Genomic DNA, 21,464 nt, shown 5'->3' with positions numbered 1-21,464 from the left:
CATCCCCACTCCTGATTTAGGGAAGCTCCAAGTCTAGAATGCTATGCCAGTGAATACCAGTTGCTGAGCAGCAACCGGGGGGGGGGGCAGTTGCTTCCCTGCCCATCATGTGGGCTTCCCAGAGGCATCTAATTGGCCATTGTTGAAAACAGGATGCTGGATTAGATGATCCAATCCATAAGGAATGTTCTTAAATTCTCTCACATGAATCTACTACACAGGGAACCTGGTATATAACTTCCAGAACTCTTGAGAGAAAGGGAACGATATGAATGTGACACATTCTGATTAAGAGGAGTATTCAGCTAAATAGTTGCACATGCACAACGATTACTGCTAGTGCAATGGGACGTGTCCCCCCATCCTGACGGAATGAGAGACTTAGCACTGAATACAACCCTGTTTTCTTGATTTATTTTTTTTAAAAGCTAGTTTTATCAACGTTTTGTATCTCCAATATGTCATTTTTATCCATTTTTAATTTGGGGGGCCTGGAATGTTGTTTCCATCCTCATGAGGTAGGTCTCTCTGCCTCCAAGGCAAGACTATGGGTTCTACCAACTAAGCTACTTAGAGTAGACTCATTGAAATTAGTGGGCTTAAATTAGCCATGTCCATTAATATCAATGTTTCTGTTCCAAGTATGACTAACATTGGATACAACCCTATATTCATTTATTTAGATACTTTGCATCTTCTTTGGACTATAGCATCTCAGAAAGGCTAACAATTTAAAATACAAATGGCTTGGATTCCCATTGAAACAAGTGGTACTTTAGCCATAACTTAAATTTCCACATTGATCTGCCAGTTTGCTGCCTCTCTGCTATGGCTTTACTTCAGAAATCAGAAAGATGCAGGCTTTGCATTGTTATGTATTTATTAAGTGGTAGTTTACTGTTGTCAACTACTTTGAGCACCATTTGGTGGAAAGGCAGGGAGGCAGGGCTGGCGCCAGGCATGACTGGGCCCTTGGGCCTCAGCCTGTCCTGAGTCCGCAGTGCTGTAGCCCAACACTTTGCAATACAGGTGGCACAGGGCTAATAAGCCTGCCCGCACGCCCCACCTACCTCTTGTGTCGTGAATGGCATGCATGTGTAGCACACATGCCTGCCATCAACCAAGATGGTGGTGGGGATGTCAGCCCTTAGGGAAGCCCCCGCCACCATCTTGGGTGATGGCAGGCATGTGTGCACAGCACACACGGCATTCACATTGACAGGAGAGGTAAGTGGGGTGGGCAGGCAAGCTTACTGTTTGTATTGGGGGGTGCCTGGGACCTCCTCAGTGATCTGCAACAGATCACGGAATGGGAGCACCATCTTCCCACCTTACAGAGGGGCCCTTTGAGCTGCAGGGGCTCTTAGCCAGGGCCCAACATGGCCATCCTCTGGCACCAGCCATGAAGGCAGAATACAAATTTAACAAATTAATAAAGAATAACTTCATAGGAAGTGACATAAACCCAGAAAAACTCTAGGGATGAAGTAAAGGTCTGGCACACACAGGACATTCCAGATAACTTTGCTTATCAACTCACAGTCTTAACAAAGTTACTTTACATTTAGGTAAGTATTGCAAGCAAGGATAGGCAACTTTGTTATTTTCTCGGTTTATTTTCTCAGTAGAACCTGTGAATCTGCCCTCAACCCTCCCCAAAAGTATGTCCCTGGATGTGGTTACCTTGCCAGAAAAATACTGACTGGGTTAATTTTTAGTTGACCACTCAAGCTACCAGTTCACAAAGCTCTGCTACTACTGGCTTTGCACAGTAAGTAAGTTAATAGCAGATCTTATCCGGCAAACTGTACTCCTTATTGCTCTTAACTTTATGAAGGATTATTGCCATTTCCCATGGGGTCACTGACCTCATTTCATAGACACAGGGCTGGGAAAATGGTATATAGACCATTTCCTGTGCTAAAACAGGACTCTGAACACCCCAAAATAGATTGATCCGTATAGTGTATATTTTCTACAACTACTACACACCATTTCAATTATCTGTAAATGTCATGAGCAGGAATGATTTATAAATTCTTAGCAACATGCCAGGCACACTTTGGGGGCCCACTGGGAGAGGGTGTTTAAAGTTAAGCTCAACACTCTTTCAAAACCTAGACCCGCTTGCTTTTCTAATCTTGAAAGCAACAACTGTTTCCTGATTTTAAAACGAAAATTCCACATACTTCCCTTTGGAAACGGGCAGGCTCTTCCTTTACCCAAGAGTCGTTTTTCTTCTTGGAAACACTATTTACATTTATGAAATCAATCCTGATCTGGATGATACTACTAAGAAGTCCAAGTGTGGCTTAGATGGCCATTCAAAATGAAAACCCTCACAAACATCTTACCAAGATTTAATGTACATTTATTCTTAACACGTGGAACATATAGTATAAAGATTTCATACTGAATAAATGATATTCATTAAGCCAAAAAAGGAAAAAGGGAGGAATTTACATCAAGTTTTTTTTTTAGCTACATCGTCTGAAATACAAATATGCAGAATTCATCACTGAAAAATCTCAATTGTGTTTCTTCATCAGGAACTTCAACTGAACCTAGAACTTTTTCACACCTCGATTAGAAAGAAAAACAAAAAACAAAAAAACCCAGGAAAAATAAAACTATAAGTTGATTGGCTGCTGAGACAGCAATGACTTTATACACAGAGACCTGTACAGCATCCTCCAGAGAAAGAGAGAAAGAGCGAGAGAAAGAAAGAAAAAGTGAGAGAGATGTCTGGCAAGAGATTAAATAATTGGTGTCTCGCTTCTGCAGGTCATCAACTCGTTTAACTCGTCATACTATAAAGGGGTGCAGGGAGAGGGGGAACAAAACTGCAAGGAGTCTGAGGGCATGTGCAATGTACAACATCATATATATATACACACGTGGCAGCTGTGAGGCTGCAGCTAAAGGTTAAAACCAGTTCTAAGAGGTGATCTCAGGGTTATTCATACAATCAAGGAGGAAGAGAGAAAGAGGTCAGGGTGTTGTAGGTTCACACATGATACTTTGGGGGAAAAGCCTTTTTTCTCCTCAACATTAACTAAAAACATTTTTAAAAACTACAGCTTGCTGCTGATCCAGCTTTTTTTCTTCTTCAATGTGAGACATTATTACAGTATGTTTACAGTTTAAGGTGTACAGTACATGAAGTTCTACACTCTACTGCACAGGCCTCCATTGGACAAGGTCTGTTAACAACTGGTAGCTTCTTGGTTCCTGCAAGATTGTGAATGTACAACGATAAACCACACAAGAGTTCAGCAGTCACTTTTTTTTGTCCTTCAGAGTTTACCATTAAAAACAGTTATGAAAGTAGCGCCTGTTGATGTGGTAACAGGACAAAGTTGTTTTCCCCAAACTCACTGTAAACAACAGCAACTTTGGTTAAAATAAAAAAAGTCTTTTTTTATGTAGGCAGAGCTTTGTCTCCTTGAACAGGGGTTTAGGACAGATCTGAAGGGCAGAGGTGAGGGAAGGGGAAACATCTTTTTTCCCCAAGGTAGAAGCAGGACAGCGCAGGGCAGACAGTGGATTCTGAGGTGGTTTTGCATAAATAAAGGGCAACAATCAGTTTCTAAGTCCTCCACTCACACACACGCACACAGGGGGGTATAGGCATCCCACGGCTGTCATGACTGGCCAATTAAAAACAGTACATCACAAATTACTTGTGAAACCAATGAGTTCATCAGAGGTGACACGGAGATGTCCAACAGCCGTGACTCATATAACGTGAACTCAGAGTGGTTCTCGTCCACTTTGGCCAGGGCAAGCAGTGCCCGAGCTGCCCGACGCATCATGTCCACACTGGTTGGCTCAAAGGGAGGGTTCTGCATGTGCATCAAGGTGGCTTGGCTCTGTTGAAACTGAGTGGCTGCCAGGCTGTCCTCCAAGAAGCCTAACAAGTTGCCAATGCTGCCCTTCTGCACGGCAATGGCTCTGGCTGCCAAGCTGTCGCCCTGCGCCAAGTTGGCCAGTAGTACCACAGCCATCTCCCGACACACCGGGTTCTTTCGGTCACTAAGGAAACGCACCATGGTGCTGTAGAGTTTCTCCAAGCGACCGAAGGGTGGCGTTGCAAGGATCAAATCCACATTGTTATCCTGGATGCTGAGTTTGCTGAGGGTTTCCAAAACCAGTCTTTGAGGGGAGAGGACAGCATTAGGCCCTAGGGTTGGAAAAGGATCTTGGGCTTCTGCTGAAGGACACACTGCCCAATGGAGGAGACCATCCAGGATAGGCAAACAGATGCTCTCTGGGTACGGTGAAAGGTCCAACTGGCCAGAGATGTTGGCCAACGTGACCAAAGTGTTTTCACGCAGCATCTCCAAGCAGTCCCACCACCACTCCACTTTGTTGCAGCTCACTCCTTGGTCCTGCTCCTCTTCCTTCTCATATGTCAGTGGCGCCTGTTTGCGTTCTGGATGCTTATGGTGCAGGAGAATCAGTTTCCCTAAGATCAGCAGCAGACCAGGGTGTTTAGACATCTCAAAGTCATTGCCTGGCACAAACGATAAACTCCTGATGATGTTAGACACACAAATGCAGCGTTTAGACAATGAGTCCTGCCAGTCTAGAAGCGTGCAGAGGGGTGTCTCGTCTTTACTGTGAGGCTCATCCTCCAGGATCTGTATGTTTTTGTGGCTCTGAGCTGGACGAATGCCAAATGGGAATTTACCACTTTCCTTCACCACTTCCACATTTTTTACTCCCTCTTCCTCCGCCAATGCGCTGGGTCGTGCCGAAAGCATGTCGTCCATGGTAGCTGTTATCCTTTTCTCTGGAGGACCATCAGATGGGAGGGATGCTCCTTCTCGGGCAACAGAGTTGCTCTCAGTTGCAGAACGTTTTCGCAAAACAGAGTTGCAAGAAGGTCGTTTGTGAGTCAACGATAGCTCCATTTTGCTTTCAAAGTGGGTTTGAATGTGTTCAGTGGTATCTCCCCCGCCAATCCGCCAGTGCAGCAGCCCACTTTCAAACTCCTGTACCCGGCCAAGTTTGTCGGAATAATCTACCACAAACGGGTCGTTCTTCTGCACTATCTTGACTGGAAGCTTGTCAAATTTACTGACTAGCTTTTCCTCATTGCTCTCTAGAGGCGCTGTGGCTTTATTTGCAAAGGCAGCCTCCTCCTCCCCTTCCTCTTCCTCCTCCTCTAAGTTAGGACTCCGTGCCTCCTCTTTCTCCCCCTCTTCAGGAGGAGGGCTCGAAGACTTGCAGAACCTCTCAGGATCCAATAGTGTTCTTTGTCCTGGATCTCCCACCTCATACTCTTTCAGGATTCCAAAGATTTCAATCAGGCAACGCCGGAAATATTCCACTAGTAGCTCCAACAACCCTGGCAGCTGCAAGACAAAGGAACGAGAGAGCAGGTTAAGACTAGCTCAATACAGGCAAGTATGTACAGAGGTCCAAATGAAGATCTGAAAAGAAATATCAGTTGATACTGTTACTCAGAAATTAATACTCTCTAAGCACTTTCTCTCTCTCTAGCATGCCTTATTGTTTGAATTTTTTTCTAGATGATCACTCAGTATGTAATCTACCACCCTCACAAGACACGTGCATACTCTTCATGCAAGATAATTCTTTGATTGCACTAACCGCTTGTGAGAAAATGAACCAAGAGAGATAATAGGAAGGTCAGAGCTCAGTGATAGTATGTGTGCTTTCCATGTAAAAAAAAGTATTGTTTACACTAACTGGCAGCGATTCTCTGCAATTTCAGGCAGAAGACATACTAAGCCCTACATGGAGATGCCAGGGACTGAACTTGGGACCTTCTGCATGCAAGGCAGATGCTCTGCCACTGAGCTATGGCCCCTCCCCTGGCACCCCAGTCAGTGGTAGAAAGACCTGCCTCTGCTTGAGGACGTGGACAGCTGCTGACAGAGAATACAATGCTGGGTTACGTGGACCAGTGTTCTGACTTAGAGAAAGGCAGTTTAATTTTTTCAGACAAATATTAAGAATAGAAAGGAGGGAAAGTACCAGAAGGATGAGAAAACCAAAGACAGAGGCAAAGCCTCAAACTGATGCTCAAAAAACGAGACAAGTATATTACAGTGCCCTCAAAGTTTTTCAACTTGTGATTATTATTTTTTGGGGGGGGGGAGGGGATCTTTTACTATTTTCGTCCACCATCTTATTGCAGGAATTCACTAATGACATGTTGTATCAGATGCAGTTAGAAAATGTAAGATTTTGTTGCCCCTGAAGACAACTATGGCTCCATTCAAATATAATGTCAGATTATGGTTTGGCACTCTGTGAAGAAACCTAGCTTTGGGCTCATATACGTTGCCCTCTGGTGCTACAATTCTCAATCCCTCTCCCTAGTTTGTATCAAAACCACATTTTGCCATTCCATCCAAAGTGCCTGCCCTGCAAACCAGGGTTTACATGGAAAAAGTGAGTGTACAAGTCCAAGACTCATTCATGTCACACAAAACCATGGTTTTGTGTTACATACTAGCTGTAAGTTGAAATGCACTGTCCACATACAATATAAAATTCCAAAGTGGTACCAATATTAGTCTGTTGCAACAAAAATCAGAGAGTCTTGAATCACCTGAAAGAATTAACCAATTTATTATGGCACCAACTTTCATGGCCTAGAGTCCTGTGTATCCGGTACATCTGGTCAGTTGGATTAAGGCTTTTGTGGACTAATGCCCCAATAAATGTGTTAAGGTCTTTGCATTTATTAATTGGCAAGTCCCAACCCTAGCAGGCCCTGGGCTGTATTACATCCAGCACTTAAAATTCTGCACAGATAAAAGGTGGAACTCTATGGCCAGCAGAGTAATATAAACTTACTTAAGATTCATATACTCTGAATACTTATTGTTTCTCTTCTACTCATACAGGAAGAAGAATTCAGGACAGGAAACCCTATGGTCTGATTACTAGAAGCCTGATCCTCTGCCACATATTTCAAGCCTACATTGTCATCCCTAAGGACTAGATTTTGTTTTCCCTTTAAATGATTCTTAAGCTGCTGAATTCCACACAGTGCAGAATATACACAGCCCAAACAGGAGGCACACTTCTACATTAATCATTTGCTCAATTCTTTCAATATCATTTTCATATTCCAAAGCCCTGTCTCTAGAATGTGTCAACTCACCTGGCTAAGGTTGAAGGTCATTATGCTGTTGTCATCATACAGCAGGATGTTGATGGTATCCAAGGCCCATGTACTTTCAGCCAGTAACCCAGATTTTAGAGACATCATTACTCTCCATGCTTCAGGGGTTCCTGCAACATACAAATGCACTTGACGCACATGCAGCTCCCAGAACGAAACAAAACTAACCCTGTCTCTCAATCCTGTTTTCTAAATTCTACAAGAAGCAAACGTGAAGCACCCAACCAGGTAGACTAGACATATCTACATTCTCAATCCTCCACAGTTCTTTTATGGCTCCCATTGATTTCTACTGGGCTTGCAAAATTCCCTATAGACTGCATCCCAACATATGCAGGGATACTAAATATAGCCACAGCAACCAAGACCATCCATTTCCAAACTATCAGAATCAAAGAGTTCTTTCCCTCATTAAAATGCAGGAGTGGCGAACCTCAGGCCCGGGGGCCAAATGCAGCCCTACAAGGTTCTCTGTCTGGCCTTTGGGCCTCTGCTCAGGCCACACCCCTCACAGGTTCTGCTCTGTGCCCTCCTCTAGTTAGCTTACCTGGCTGGAACGTGCCCTTGAACTGTGATAATATCTCTTGCTTGCCTGCATGGAGAGTGTTGTCTGACCACACCCACTACTGGTGTTGCCCATGAGGATAAGTGACCCTCAGCCTGAAAAAGGTTTCCCACTCCTAGTATAATGCATCAGTGATACATCAAAGTGTGACTTTGTGGCCTGGCAAACACGGCCTCTCCCATCAACAAAAAAGGAGTGAAAGCTCAATTACCAATATCTTTTGTGGTCAGACGTCGTCTTTGCTTCAGCACAGGTTGCGTAGCTTCCACCGATCCAGGTGGGAATGTGATGTCCCGTCGTATCATAGGAGGTTGTACAGCTGCTGGTGTTATATGTGAGGCGGGGACAGGAGGCCCTGCCTTTTGCATCTTCATTCCTGAGTGCAGGAATGGAGATTTACTTGGAGAGGTGCGGTTTTCCACCGGTCTGGGAAGTGGTGCTGGGCTAGATACCTGAGGAATGTGATTCTGCATGCTAGGTTGGGTCTGGTAGTTGGGCTGGGGCGGCCTTGTCATTGGGGGCACAGGGGCAGAGGGACCATAAGGAGGCTGGCGGTTTCCATGAGAAGGCCACGGTCCCTCATGATTAACCCTCTGATCCGGATGTAGCATTTCATCTGTTCGATTCACTCCGTGATAGGCAGGACCCTGGGGTGCAGAACCAGTACTCTGCCGGTTAGGATAGCTATAACCCATCTCGTTACGCCCTTGCCACATGGCGCCCTGCTGTGGGCCTTCCGGAGTGGACTGTATGGGGCCACCCATCATCTGAGGAGGAAGGCTCTGCTGTGTGCTGGAGCCTGGGGGAGCAGAGACCCTCTCTCTGCCAAACTGGAATGGGAACTGGTTCTGCGGCCCAGCAGCAGGCCGGCGATCTGTGGTGGAGTATGTGTTCCCATACTGGTTATATATTTCCTGCTGCGGAGAAGGCTGAGTAGTTTGTTGCTGGCTTGGTTGTTGGGTTTGTGCCGGAGGCAGCTGCTGTTGGGCCTGTCCCTGGCCTGTGTTGTACGGTACATTGTAGATTTCCCCTTCGTGTCGTTTGGCTGGGGGGCCGTAGTTGCCATCCATCGGTCGTTTGTAGTTCTGGGGAAAAAAGAAAAAGTTGGCCATTCATACGCAGCTCTCCTTTCAAGACAGGCTGTAGGCAGGAACCCCCAGCACTCACAGAGTATTAGGAACACCATCAGTTTCTCCTACTGCTACTCAGAAGGGCTCTCTGGTATACCAGAAGGATGCTGATGGCTTGGTACTAGGAAACATCAATCCTTTCCTTGTCCAAAATGATCAGCTGTACACTTTGTGCAGCATCCTTTATATAAACGGCCCAGGCCAGAACAGATTTTCAAAAAAGCACATTGAAAACTGCCTCCCTCTCTTGCTGTATTCAGGACTCTATCAAAGCACTTTGGAGATGGGCGGAGATTATTTTATATATTGGGAGGCAGAAACCATTAACACTGTAAAGTCTAAGATCGGGAATTGGATGCAAGTTTTGAAATTTAATTTATTACGCTTGTTTTCATAAGCCTTGCCGCCCACCAGGGCTTACTGTACTCAATCACATTAGAAACTGCAACCTTGACCACAGCCACATGACTCCAGACAATTGAAATGATTTGTGGCAAGTGGTCTGTGGCAAGACAAGAGTGTACAGAACTATATCAAAAATAAGAAAAGAAAAAGGGCCTATTGCAAACAGTAGGATAAGCTTCCATTACAGGGTTTTTTATTAGTAGTCCTTCAGTCTTCTATTCTGCTACAATATATTCTTAAGACACAACTATATGAATAATCAAATCCTGGATTTTTTTGGCTACAGACCAAGCTTTGCAATTGTAAACACCTTCACATCCAAGTGATGCATAATTATATTCCAGCTTTCATTGCAAAGAAGTAGAAAGATAACAGTTCTATACACTGCCAAGACTGAAAGAGAAACCTGTACACAAATTACACTGTGATTATGTATATTAAGCAATTCAGAAGCTGAATTCTCTACACAAGGGAGATCTTTGAGGGAAGGATCACCTACCTAAATTTCACTGAACTAAGATTTAATTTCTCTCAGCTACATTTCAACACTAGCATTTCTGCAGATATGTTAGAAAGTTAGTTCTCAACCAACAGAAAAGGCTCTTTATTCAGCACAAATACATTTTGTTCCTGCTGCAAAATCTACAGCACGAGACGGGCAAAGGCCAATTAAGGTCTGCAGTTCTTTGGGATTCAAAATGCCTATGGAAACAATTCTGTACAACTCAGGCTTGTATTGGAAAGCCTCACCATCACCCGATGAAGCCAGAAAAGCCCCACCATTTATTCAACTAAGCCCTGTCTCCCACGCATAGCTCAAAAAAGACACTTCCTTCCCTTCTATGATTTCTTAGAGGAAACATCCACTACAATCTCTATCAGGCAAAGTGCAAAACATCTGGGAGCTCACCTGCTGTTGTGGTTGGTACAGGGTGGTTTGTTGGCTAGGAAAGGGGCTGCTAGAGGATGTACCTTGAGTGGAAAATTGATTGCCATAGGAATCATGTCTGCAGAAAAGATTAAGCAATTAATATTTTTCCCAGATGCACAGAACACCATGAAATTCAACTATTTGTAGTGACTGTACTGACAACATAATGGAACCTACCGCTGCTGTGGCTGTTGAGGATAGCGGCTTGGAGAATACATCCCTGAATCAGGAGTGGAAGGCATGATGTTGGGCTGGGGAGTTCCGGTTCCTAAATTGGCTTCAGGTCCCATTCCTGTTTCAGTTCTATGGGAAAAAACACACACACACACACTCGTACTATAAGAAGCACTTCTAGTCCTCATCTACGAAGTGAGAATCTACCACAAGGATAGGGAACCTGTGGCCCTCCGGGTATTGTTTCAACTCCCAAATCCCATTAGCCCCAGTAAGCACAGCCAATGGCCAGGGATGGGGAGAGTTGGTAGTCCAACATCATCTGGAGTGCCACAGTTTCCCCATTCCAAATCTAACAGGACAATCACCACTGCAAATAAATACCGTGCAAGTTACAGAGCTCTTGTTTAAACCCAGGGCTATCTTTGCTTTCTGCAGTTCTGCACAGTCTGTACATCTTATATAAACTCTGAAGTTCTTAGAATTTAAAAAACATTTTCTACTCCTTGTTATTTTACAAGCCTGGGCATTGTCCATGCAAGGCTCTATAGGTTATGAAATAGAGGTCATCTATTACCTTGCCTGTCAAGCCTAGTCCTAATACCCTAACACCACAATCCCTCAAAGCTTGGCTTAGCCCATACCCAGTCCTCCTGCCACCAACCTGAATCTTCACCAGTAAACCTCCAATGTGTAAATTCTGTGGAAATTGATGTTTCAGAGAGGAAAACACCATATTCACTGAGCAAACATTTGCATAACTAAGACTCACTTAGGAGCAGAAACTGGTGGCTCCAGTGTCAGTGAGGCAGTGAATTTGCGCCGGGTTTTAGTCTGAACTTTCAAGGAGATTACTAAAACCCATAGTGGATTCTCTGCCCCACTGACATCGAACCCACAGTCTCCACTGTCATTTGGTGTAGCATCAATGCATTCAGGGTAAGTACTCACCTCACTCTGTCATAAGGGCCATAAGGATAATGTTGCCTCTGTCCCATGGCCATATTACTCATCCCTGGACCTGCAGCACGATTATAAGGATCGCCCATACCACTGTTGGGACCCTGCCCTGAGGACATAAAGGGATCACTTCCTGAAAGGGAAAAAAGCAATCTTCAACAGGAAAATGAATAAATATGAAGCTATATAGGACAGATAATTAGAGCTATTTATTTCTGAAGCTGTTTTCATGGGATCAGAGACCTCATCTGGTTTAATGGCTCTGTGCTAGAGTATGAAAGATACATCACCTTTTCTCATACTGCCATACGGATCCTTATTTGGCTCATAGGACATGCGACCCATCATGTCAGAAGTATTCATGCTGGGCTGGTACCCTGGGTTTGGAGTCATGGAGTTCCTCTTCTGAAAAGTAGGGTCACTGCCATCGGGAAAGGTATCCTGAAGGCCTACTGAGTTACTCCTGATCCAACAAAAGGAGGAACTATTTAAATATGGAAGTCACACGTCAATCAACACAATCTATTAGCAAAGCTGTGGCTAGGCACAGCAGCCATTACACATTTGTCAGTAGCAGGAAGTTGACTGCACAATACCTGATCCCCTGCAAAGGGGGCATTTGACTGTGTGGCGTAGATGCAGGAGTTGGGGGCTTCAAGTCTCCTCCTTCTGCCATGGAACTACTGGTGGACTGAGGTGTCTGAGGACCCTGCATGGAGCCTGAACCAGCTGGAAGTGGAGAACAGAGGCGTCAGTTCTGGGGTAAGTAGAAGTTATTATGCAAAACCTTGAAGGATTTCAGCAATGTAACCTCTGAAACACAGTAGCCTATGAATAGGGAAAAAATACTGCATGGTCTCTCTGCAGGTCCATACACACCACATTTTGAAACCTTAGAACAGCATTTCCCAACTAGTGGGCCACCAGATGTTGTTGGACCAAAATTCCCATCTTTCATGACCATTGGCAATGCTGGCTGAGGCTGATGGGAGTTGTGGTCCAACATCATCTGGTGGCCCACTAGTTGGGAAAGGCTGCCTTAGGATATCTTGGGAGCCTATGATATGGTTTTCATTTTGCTAACAGACCCTTCTCTTTCCTATACTGCCTATATCCAACTATATAACCAGAACTTCCTACACAACCAGAAGGTGCTGTGCACAAGACCACATTATGCACTAACCAAAGTGTATGAGGAGAAACAACATTCTGAGCAGCACCTTTAGGGAGGCCAGCAATTTACAGCAATATGGCCCCACTCAAGGTAAGGAAAGGTACATTAATGGCAGATTATACACTCCTAGTTCAACCTCCGCTATTACTCACAGAGCTAAATGCAGCACATGCCATTTTCATTGAAGCCTTTCCACAAAGCCTGAGACAAATGGAGGGTCAAGCAAATGTGATCAAGTAATCACTCTGGTCTGTTTGACACAAGATAACTGGACACTCAGCCTGAAATTACGGAGACACCAAAAAGCCAGCTGCTTAGTTTGTCGACTTCTGCTGTTCCAGCCCAACTGCAGCCTCTAATGGTGCCATCTCTCAGGTTTGTACACTCCTAGCAGCTAGCAAGAGCCAAACTCTTAATTAAGGTTTCCATTAGTTACCATTTTCGGCACTGATATCCCTTGCCTCAGCCTTGCAAGTTGATGAGTCATTTCAGCTATTCATTAAAATCCTCTGGAGGTCAGATACAGGTCATGTTTGTTTACGCCCCACCTTCCTGGCACCCTCTCCCTCTGCTCTGCTGCTCCCTCTCAGTCTGGGGACATCTCCGGAGAAGGAAGGGCAGAGGCAAGCCCAGCAGGGAGCTTCATTCATAACCCCTCCCCTCACACCCTCTCCCCATTCATTAGCCTTTCAGCTCCATTCCGTTCCCCTGGGAATCCAACAAGCAAACTCTCCACTGCATTCTAATACACTGACATCAGCAGGAAGAGGTTTCGAGACATTCCCTGTGTCGCTGCCATTTGTTGTTCATCTCCACCCCCTGCCGTCCCTCCCAACTCACAAATTTACAAACTGCTGGAGGGCTGCCAATTCCATACACTGTGAATTCAAGCCTGACTGGCTGCACTTCCAAGGGCACATGTTGCCAGCCATTCATTCATAATCAGGAGCCAGGAAAAGCTGAAAAGATTGAGGGGGGTGTTGTTGGGAGAGAAAACTTACGCTGCGCAGCCGCAGCGTCTAACCTACAATACACAACTTTTGTAGCACTATCAGGAGGACAATCTGGCATCACAATATGCTTTAAGGAGAGCGGCAAAGCAAATCAGGACCGAATGCCACAATCACACACACAATAAAGAGAGAATTTTCGGGGCTAGCCCTATTGCTGGAGAACCCTGGCACCTTCCACAAACAAGGCTTTTCCAGTGACTGTGTATTTTCTTCAGATACACCCAGAGTGCACGGGTCAGCCCTACCCAGTAACAGGAATGTGGCCATTCCTAGCCACAGGTATTAGCTTTTCAACAGAAGCTGAATAAACTAAAGCAGCAGAGGGGATTTAATTGCAAGCAGCCTGCAGGTAAATCAGTAAAAGCCAGGTTTTGACGCTGCATCTCCCTTGAATGGGTAACAACTTCCAGAGTGCTAGCCATGATAGCCTACTGTGGCAAAACCAAGGAGATCTGTGGCACCTCAAAGGTTAACAGCTTTATTGTAATATAAGCATTCATGACTATTTAAGAACATGGGTTCCTGTCCCACTGTTCATGTCAGTTGACACAGCAAAACAGGGATGGTTGTGTTATCACCAACTATTATCCTTATGAGGTTTTTCTTTTTAAATTATGCATACCCCCCACCCTCCAAACAAGCTTTCCTAAAGTGGCTTTACAATAAAAAAACGCAATAATAAAACGTATATAAGAAAAACAGCAAATAAAATCTACAACAGATTTTGGTGTTCAAAAATCTACAGTGTTTTTGAACTGGTGAGTTTGCAGTTATGAAACCCTAATGTTGACAGCCAAAATGACACTGGTATAGGAAAACACCCCCAATTCGCAATGAGATTATCTCCTTTTACTCCTGTGGTGTGGAAGGGGAGAAATCTTGTGTCATTTGGACACTTCCTGCAACATATCACCATGCTTTTTTGCAACAAAAAAATTTCCTTGTCAGGAGGTGCAGCAGTGCTCAGATGCAAACGGAACAGTTGCCATGCCTCCCCTCAACTAAATTTACTCAGACTAAACGGTCACAACATGGTATTTGAATATGAAAGGAATTCACATGCTGCAGACAGCAAAAGGACTGGAAGCCCATTGGTTGGCTCAAAAGAAGGGGCACAAAGCAGCAGATAAAGGGCAAGTATGGATCTGATTACATCCTCTCCCAGCAATGGATTTCAGACTGGGTCACCAGTAGGGAGCAAAAAAAGCACATAACTACTCCCAAACAGTGAGACGCTTTCTGAATCCCAGCCAAGGCATTCAGCAACAGAATAGTATTTTAACTATTCAAACAAACAGGATGGTCCCAAATGATGGACTATTGCTCTGTGGAAGTGCACGTGCATTCACTGATCTGGCCAGTGGGACAAATCCTCAGCTCTCCTACCCCTGATGGGCAACTCTGACAGGTGGGCGGGGTCACCCATCTGTCAGTCATCTCACATCAGCATGATGTTAGGTGACTTGTTTTCTCTTTGTAGTGCAGAGAAAGGAAACTACGCTGCTGCAAAGGAAGATCCCAGACAATCCACGCAGGGCTTGAAGTCACCGGCAATCAGCTGATTGGCAGTGATTTCAAGCCCCACTTTTGGCAGGGATCAACTATCTACTTGGGAGCTAGGATTGGGAGGTCCTAAACCGAACGAAGCCCAACAGGAACTATATTTGGTGCCCAATTTAAAAGACACATAATACAATCTCCACTTGCCAAGAACAATTGGGAGCATATCGCACAGCAGCTCCCATCCTTATCTGCAACTGCATCTTTACCTGCCCCTTACATAATGTCAAACAGTATCTCAGGTGTGGGGCAAGCGGGATTGGCTTGGCAAAAAAGGCCGTGTGCCAAATTAGGCCCGAGGGTCAGAGGTTCCCCATCACTGTTGTAGAAGCTCCCTAGACATCTCTACTTAAATCGAACAGGTAATAGGAAGTTCTCCTGTCTGACATTCTGGAAAGCCACTGCCAGCCAGAGTAGACAGTACTAGATTTGACAGGGAAATAGGAAGATGGAGGCTCTGTGGGTGGGTGGTTTCTGCATCCGGAAGATTGGCTATTTGCCTGTCCTGGATGGGGTTATTCTCCCTCTGAAAGAACAGGTGTGCAGTTTCGGGGTGTCTTTGTCTCTTGAGCCTCAGGTAGCCTCAGTGGCTATTTATTTATTTATTAAATTTGTATCCTGCCCTTCCTCCCAGTAGGAGCCCAGGGCGGCAAACAAAAGCACTAATAGCGCTTTAAACCAGCCTTTCCCAACTAGTGGGCCACCAGATGTTGTTGGACCACAACTCCCATCAGCCTCAGCCAGCATTGCCAATGGTCAGGAAAGGTGGGAATCGTGGTCCAACAGCATCTGGTGGCCCACTAGTTGGCAAAGGCTGCTTTAAACCATCATAAAAAAAGACTTTAAAATACATTAAAACAAAAACATCCTTAAAAACATATTAAAACAAAACGTATTTAAAAACACTTTAAAAATAGCTTTACAAACATTTTTTTAAAAATAGGTTTAAAAACATCTTAAAAATGATTCCAACACAGATGCACACTGGGATATGGTATCTGCTTAAAAGACTTTTAAGCTGTCAAAGACTAGGAGTGCCTTTTACCAGCTATGGCTGGTGTGCCCACTGTGGCCATTCTTGGACAGGGACAGCCTAGCACTGGTAACCTCAAGACTTGATTGTTATAATGTATTCTATGTGGGGCTACCTTTGTGCCTGAAGCTCCAGCTGCTGCAAAATACTGCAGCTAGACTGTTGATGGGGACAGACTATTGCCAGCACATAACTCAGGTGCTTAAAAGCTTGTACTGGCTGCCCATATGTTTCCAGGTTCAAGGTTCTTGTATTAATTTACAAGGCCCTTAACAACTTGGGTCCAGGATATCTTAAGTACTGCCTGATCCCTTATATCCTGGGCCCAATTACCGAGATCTTTGGGGCAGGCTCTGTTGCTGGTTCCCCATGGCTCAGATGCACAACTTGTAACTACAGTATATAATTCACTAATAGGCAAAAAACCTTGCGGTTTAAGAACGTACCTATAGCCCACAGCTATTTCTATCAAACTTTAAAAAGCAGGGAAATTGGGCAGCTATGGTGAATGCACCAGGGGAGCAGGAGACCTGAACTCCTCTCTGAGATGTTGTACTGCCCTACAAATTGGTCAAAATGCAAACACCATTTCGGTTGGTCTTTCAGAGTCCAATCCACTTCCTGTGTAACTTGGAAGAATTTGGTAAAATGTGCATCTGAGCATATGGTGAGTGGTGGCAACACCTGCCATCTCCAAAGATAGAGAATTTTATTTTTGTATGTTTGCTGGTGTTCTTCTTTGCTTCTTTCCTGTGTTACTACTGTTTCTACAGAGAATCTAAACTAGAAAATTTTATTTTCCACATTATTCATCCCAGAAATCTGTGTCAAATTTATTTTTATTAATTTCAAAGCCTTTTTATTGGTCAGTGTCATATGATGGTGAAGACAGCCTTTTGTGTTTCAAATTGGAGGTTATGTTCTATTTCTATTTTGGGTGCATTAACAGTGGGATCTGAAACTGTAGTTTGATGTAAAATCAGACTGATTCCAATATGTTGCTCATTCAGCAATGACTCTAGCTGTTGGGAAAAAGAGGATGCATATTTTCATCCTGCTATGTTTAAACCACTTCATTTAAGGAAAGGTGGGCACTGTCAATTAAAAACATAGAGCAAATTGTCTGACGTCATATAAAGCAACTTCCTAGCCTACGTTACTAATACTTTTTTGGTTGACATCTTGGGTATCATTTTCATCTGATAGGTCAGCCCGTCAATTTTTCTCCATGGTGCTACTGCGAAGAAAGTTACTTTAGAATGTAGCTACAGGAATACAGTGTTGTCTTGCCATATGTCATTAATAAGTCCCCCATCAATTTTCACAATCCTGAGAGAAACACAGTGGCTGTTTGCCAGTCATGGTTTGGTGAGGTGTGCTGGAGCAGGAAGGAGCTGCTGCAAGTCTCTGCTTGCAATTCCAACAGAACATCAAAAGGTCTGAGAAATTGTAATAAAACAAGGAGTGGTGAGCACTAGCCAAAATGTGAAACCAAAGTTCTATGGTAGCAAAGGCCATTTCCCCACTACAGTGACAGTGTTGCCTTAAGAAAAAACAGGGCTCATCTTCACTGCAAAGGCGGGGAGAGATAGAAGGGGAACCCAATATTTCTCGACAGTTGGCAATTTGTAAAGAATATGAATTCAAGTATATGAATTACAGCTCTATAAGTATCAAGACACTTAGACTGCTAAAGCACATAAATTGAGAGCAGCTAATTAAGCCCATCATTGGTGCCACTTGCCACATGCATGCACTGTATGCATATACTATCTGCAGCTAGTCCCACGTTTTATTTGTGTGGTTTGCAGAGATACCATGAATACCACAGACCACATAAGGGTGCAAAATGAGACTTGACAATGGGCACATAGGTTGTATTTTGCCGATTCAAATAAGCATGTTGTGATTGTTTTCCCCCCGATACATTACAGTCTCTAGGAAGACAAAAGACAGAGACACAGAGTACACTTCAAACAGTATAGGCAGCTGTGTAGGACAAAACATCATATACAAGAACTGAAAGAGCCTGTATTGAAACGAAGTCTTCTCATGTTAATCCAGAATTTCCCAACTGGTGTGCCTCCAGATGTTGTTGGACCACAACTCCCATCAGCCTCAGCCATTGGCAATGCTGGCTGAGGCTGATGGGAGTTGTGGTCCAACAACATCTGGAGACACACTGATTGGGAAAGGCTGTGTTAATCTATCTTCCCTCCCACTAAATCTATCTTCCCTGCCTAATAAATTATGCTTTTTGGTCTAAAAAAACAAAGTGTCATATTCTAGACAAACAGCAAGAGGTTTTCAGGTCTGAAGCTAACCACAGAGGGGAAAGCTGCCTGTCTCCACATCAGTATACAATCCCAGCATGTTATCCTTTTTCTGACAGAGCTACACTGCTTGCAGCAGGCAAAAGCCACCTCCAGTTCTCATCCATACTCTTAACAAATGCAGAAATGCTACTTAGATAATTAACTTTGCAAATGTGCCTTTGATATATGCATCTGAAACTGACACAGTTCAAATATTTGGTAGAAATATGGACCCTGTTGAGTATTTGTGGTCTATTCATGCTGAGTGTGGTCTACGAGACATTGAACTAGATATTGCAGGGCAGGCTGAATACACAATGGGCTTCAGAAGTCAAACTTGACTCACCTGGAGATGGAGGCTGTATTTTGGGTTGTGACTTCTTTGAATCAGTCGCAAAGATGTCTGGGGGAGGATCTTCACCTCTCTCAATCTTGCACTCAAAGGCATAGAGACACTGGATGTACTGCTTCTTCAGAGAGCTAGCTGCACTGCTAGAAGTGCCCACATTCAAATTGGTTGCTAACTCACGCCATTTCTTGTTTTTGTTAACCTGCACAAAGCCAGAAGGGCCATCTTTTAAATCCAATTCATACCTCCTTTCCAAGGCTTGCTACAGGCAAAGTGATAGGCTTCTCAAGTAGGGCTTGGGAAGGTGAGGAAACTCAAATCTACATCACCAGATTTTTTCCTCCAAAAGAGGATTAAAAAGCAAGCAATAAGCAATTTAGTTGTCCATCTCAGGGGCAAAGCAAATACAAAACAATCAAAAGTTCAAGCGTGGGGGGGGGGGAGCACAAATAGTAGTATCATCCTGAGCTGGATGAAAGAGATGTGCGTATATATATAAAAAGGGTACTGGTTGACAGTACTACAGACAGAAATAACCCATAAAGAACTTTGCTCATGAGTACTGGGAATTTGTGAATTACATGTGACATGGTGTATCACACCTGGGCTAAGATGATGAATAAAGCTATGTGTTGTCCCTATGAGGGGCATCAGAAAAGGACTTTTAGCAAACACAAGCTTAAGTTCACTCACTTGAGTCAGCCCTCCAATCTCCTTCACACAGACATACAGCCGATAGAGGTCTAGGGGTTTCCGGCCCACAGCTGGAAGATTGGTCATGCCCATTGCTTTCTCTTCAGTGAAAGCCAAATAGCGATCTACCCACATCTTTCTCTCTGGCTCCCCACCCAGCTCATATAGCTTAGTAATCTTCTCATTTGTAGTAGTAGAGGAGTTGGATTTCTAGGGGGAAAAAAAGGAAGAAGCAGACTAGAGAATCACACAGCAATTTAAAAACAACTTGAGAGAAAAGGTAGGTCTTTTGAAATCACCTCTTAAGAAAAAAGAAACTTTTCACCATCCTGATGTAGGAACACACACCCGATTTCAGTCCAAGGGTTTTGCTGTGGAAATCTAGGTTAACAGTTCTACAATAATTACAAATCAGATCCTTTCAGGTAGCTACTGGAAAGAGGGCCATGCCTGAACTATGGAACTTCCACCTAAGGGATATCTGCCTGGCTGGTTTTTTATTTCCTTTCGGTACCAAGTGAAATCTGTCCTGCTCACCCCAGCTTTTGTTGACTAACGACTCTGAAGTCATATTCATTGGCTTTATGTTTCTCTTACTGTGGTTTCATTGTAGTCATGTTGTTTCGTTTGAATTACTGTAGTTGCTGTTTTCTGCTTTATTTGATGGTGACCAGAAGTGCTTTGAATTTTCTTTTTATCATGCTGGTTACTGATGTGCTTTATCTGCTGCTTTATGGTTTGCCTATCAATGCAGCATTTTTGGTGAATTTGTTGTTTTAATCATTTTTGCAAGCCACTTTGAATACCATAGGGGGAGTGCAGGAAAAAAGCATTTTAAATAAATAGAAATGTCTGTGTGCAAATAAAACAGATTACAGAGGTAGGATGTATCTGAAGGTGGAAAAGACACTAATTTCAGTACAAATATGCTAGAACACTAAGCATCATCATTTAAATTCAAGTCCTGCTAGTTACAGCAATGAGAACAGCCAAGAAAAACTAAGCTCCAGCACAATTTCAGACACCACGTTTATGGCAATTTTTTTTTAACAAACATCACAGATGATTTGGAAAAGCTGAGCACCATTTAATCCTTGCAGAGGGGAAGTCTGGACTTTTCTTTCTATATGGCACACAGATGGGTATTCCCAAAGAGTAACATTTCTCAGGATCATAGGGCAGGGCCCAATAGAGGTTGCCTTCACTCAGCCCCCAGAAGAATCAAGATTTATGAACTATGCCTCTGAAATTCAGCCTTGTGCATTGTAAGTTGACATACAGCAAGGAGGAGGGCCAGCATCCATGGAGTGGTGCAGACAAACACATTGATATATTCAACATCTCTCTCAAACACCAGATCTTCTGGCAATAAAAGGCTGTCTCAAAGCAACCTGCATCTTTGAGAACAGGAACATTTATGGTCCCTCACAGCTAAAGACCTAGCCATGAGGAACACCAATCTGGTACTAAATGACCAGGCAAAGCAAGCCTGAGCATGAAAAATCCCAAAATATTCTCTCTCTCAAGCAATAATGGAAGGAGTAAGTTACAATACAACCATTCAGTCAAGAGACAATCAAGGAACGAAGAGATTTGCAGTAGAAGCAAGAGGTTAAAGATCTTGGCAGATTTTGGTAAAAAGCATAAAATGTGGGTGGAGGGCAGCCCAATATTATCTGAATGCAGAGATCAGAAAGGAAACTCTTGACAATGACAAACTGGTCTGGGGAAAGAAATGAGGATTTTGACAGAAATATAAGCCCCACTGTTGCCATAAGTCAGTGACAGATGTAGGAGACATGGGGGGGGGAGAGACAGCAAAACACACACATCCAGATGTTACTCTCCTAATTCTGTTAGCCAACTTCACTTTGGAGGAGCAAAGTACATGCAAGGTGTCACAGCAGTAATGTGAGACAAAGTGCTTGCAGAGTGTTAAGCTTTAAAACAGAAAAAGGGGGTGTTAATATAATTCGCAAGCGACCTGATTAATGACA

At 43.9% G+C, this 21,464-nt stretch overlaps 1 protein-coding gene across 2 annotated transcripts in view; it reads right to left on the bottom strand.

The window, feature by feature from the left end:
- Window positions 1-2,354: 2,354 nt before the first annotated feature.
- ARID1A (AT-rich interaction domain 1A) overlaps window positions 2,355-21,464 on the bottom strand; it is a 134,825-nt gene continuing 115,715 nt past the window's right edge. For both annotated transcript variants that reach the window (XM_061598058.1, XM_061598057.1), the window contains 10 exons: window positions 19,468-19,677; window positions 18,772-18,976; window positions 11,927-12,059; window positions 11,621-11,793; window positions 11,322-11,463; window positions 10,374-10,499; window positions 10,176-10,272; window positions 7,942-8,815; window positions 7,145-7,275; window positions 2,355-5,360 (listed from right to left, as the gene is read on the bottom strand). In XM_061598058.1, coding sequence (XP_061454042.1) covers window positions 3,645-5,360; window positions 7,145-7,275; window positions 7,942-8,815; window positions 10,176-10,272; window positions 10,374-10,499; window positions 11,322-11,463; window positions 11,621-11,793; window positions 11,927-12,059; window positions 18,772-18,976; window positions 19,468-19,677 — 3,807 coding nt within the window. In that variant the 3' untranslated portion in view covers window positions 2,355-3,644. The remainder of the gene's footprint in view (window positions 5,361-7,144; window positions 7,276-7,941; window positions 8,816-10,175; window positions 10,273-10,373; window positions 10,500-11,321; window positions 11,464-11,620; window positions 11,794-11,926; window positions 12,060-18,771; window positions 18,977-19,467; window positions 19,678-21,464) is intronic.

Source organism: Rhineura floridana, chromosome 15 (genome assembly GCF_030035675.1).
Source record: "Rhineura floridana isolate rRhiFlo1 chromosome 15, rRhiFlo1.hap2, whole genome shotgun sequence".
Taxonomy (NCBI): Eukaryota; Metazoa; Chordata; class Lepidosauria; order Squamata; family Rhineuridae; genus Rhineura; species Rhineura floridana.
This window is presented reverse-complemented; position numbering and strand designations above follow the sequence as displayed.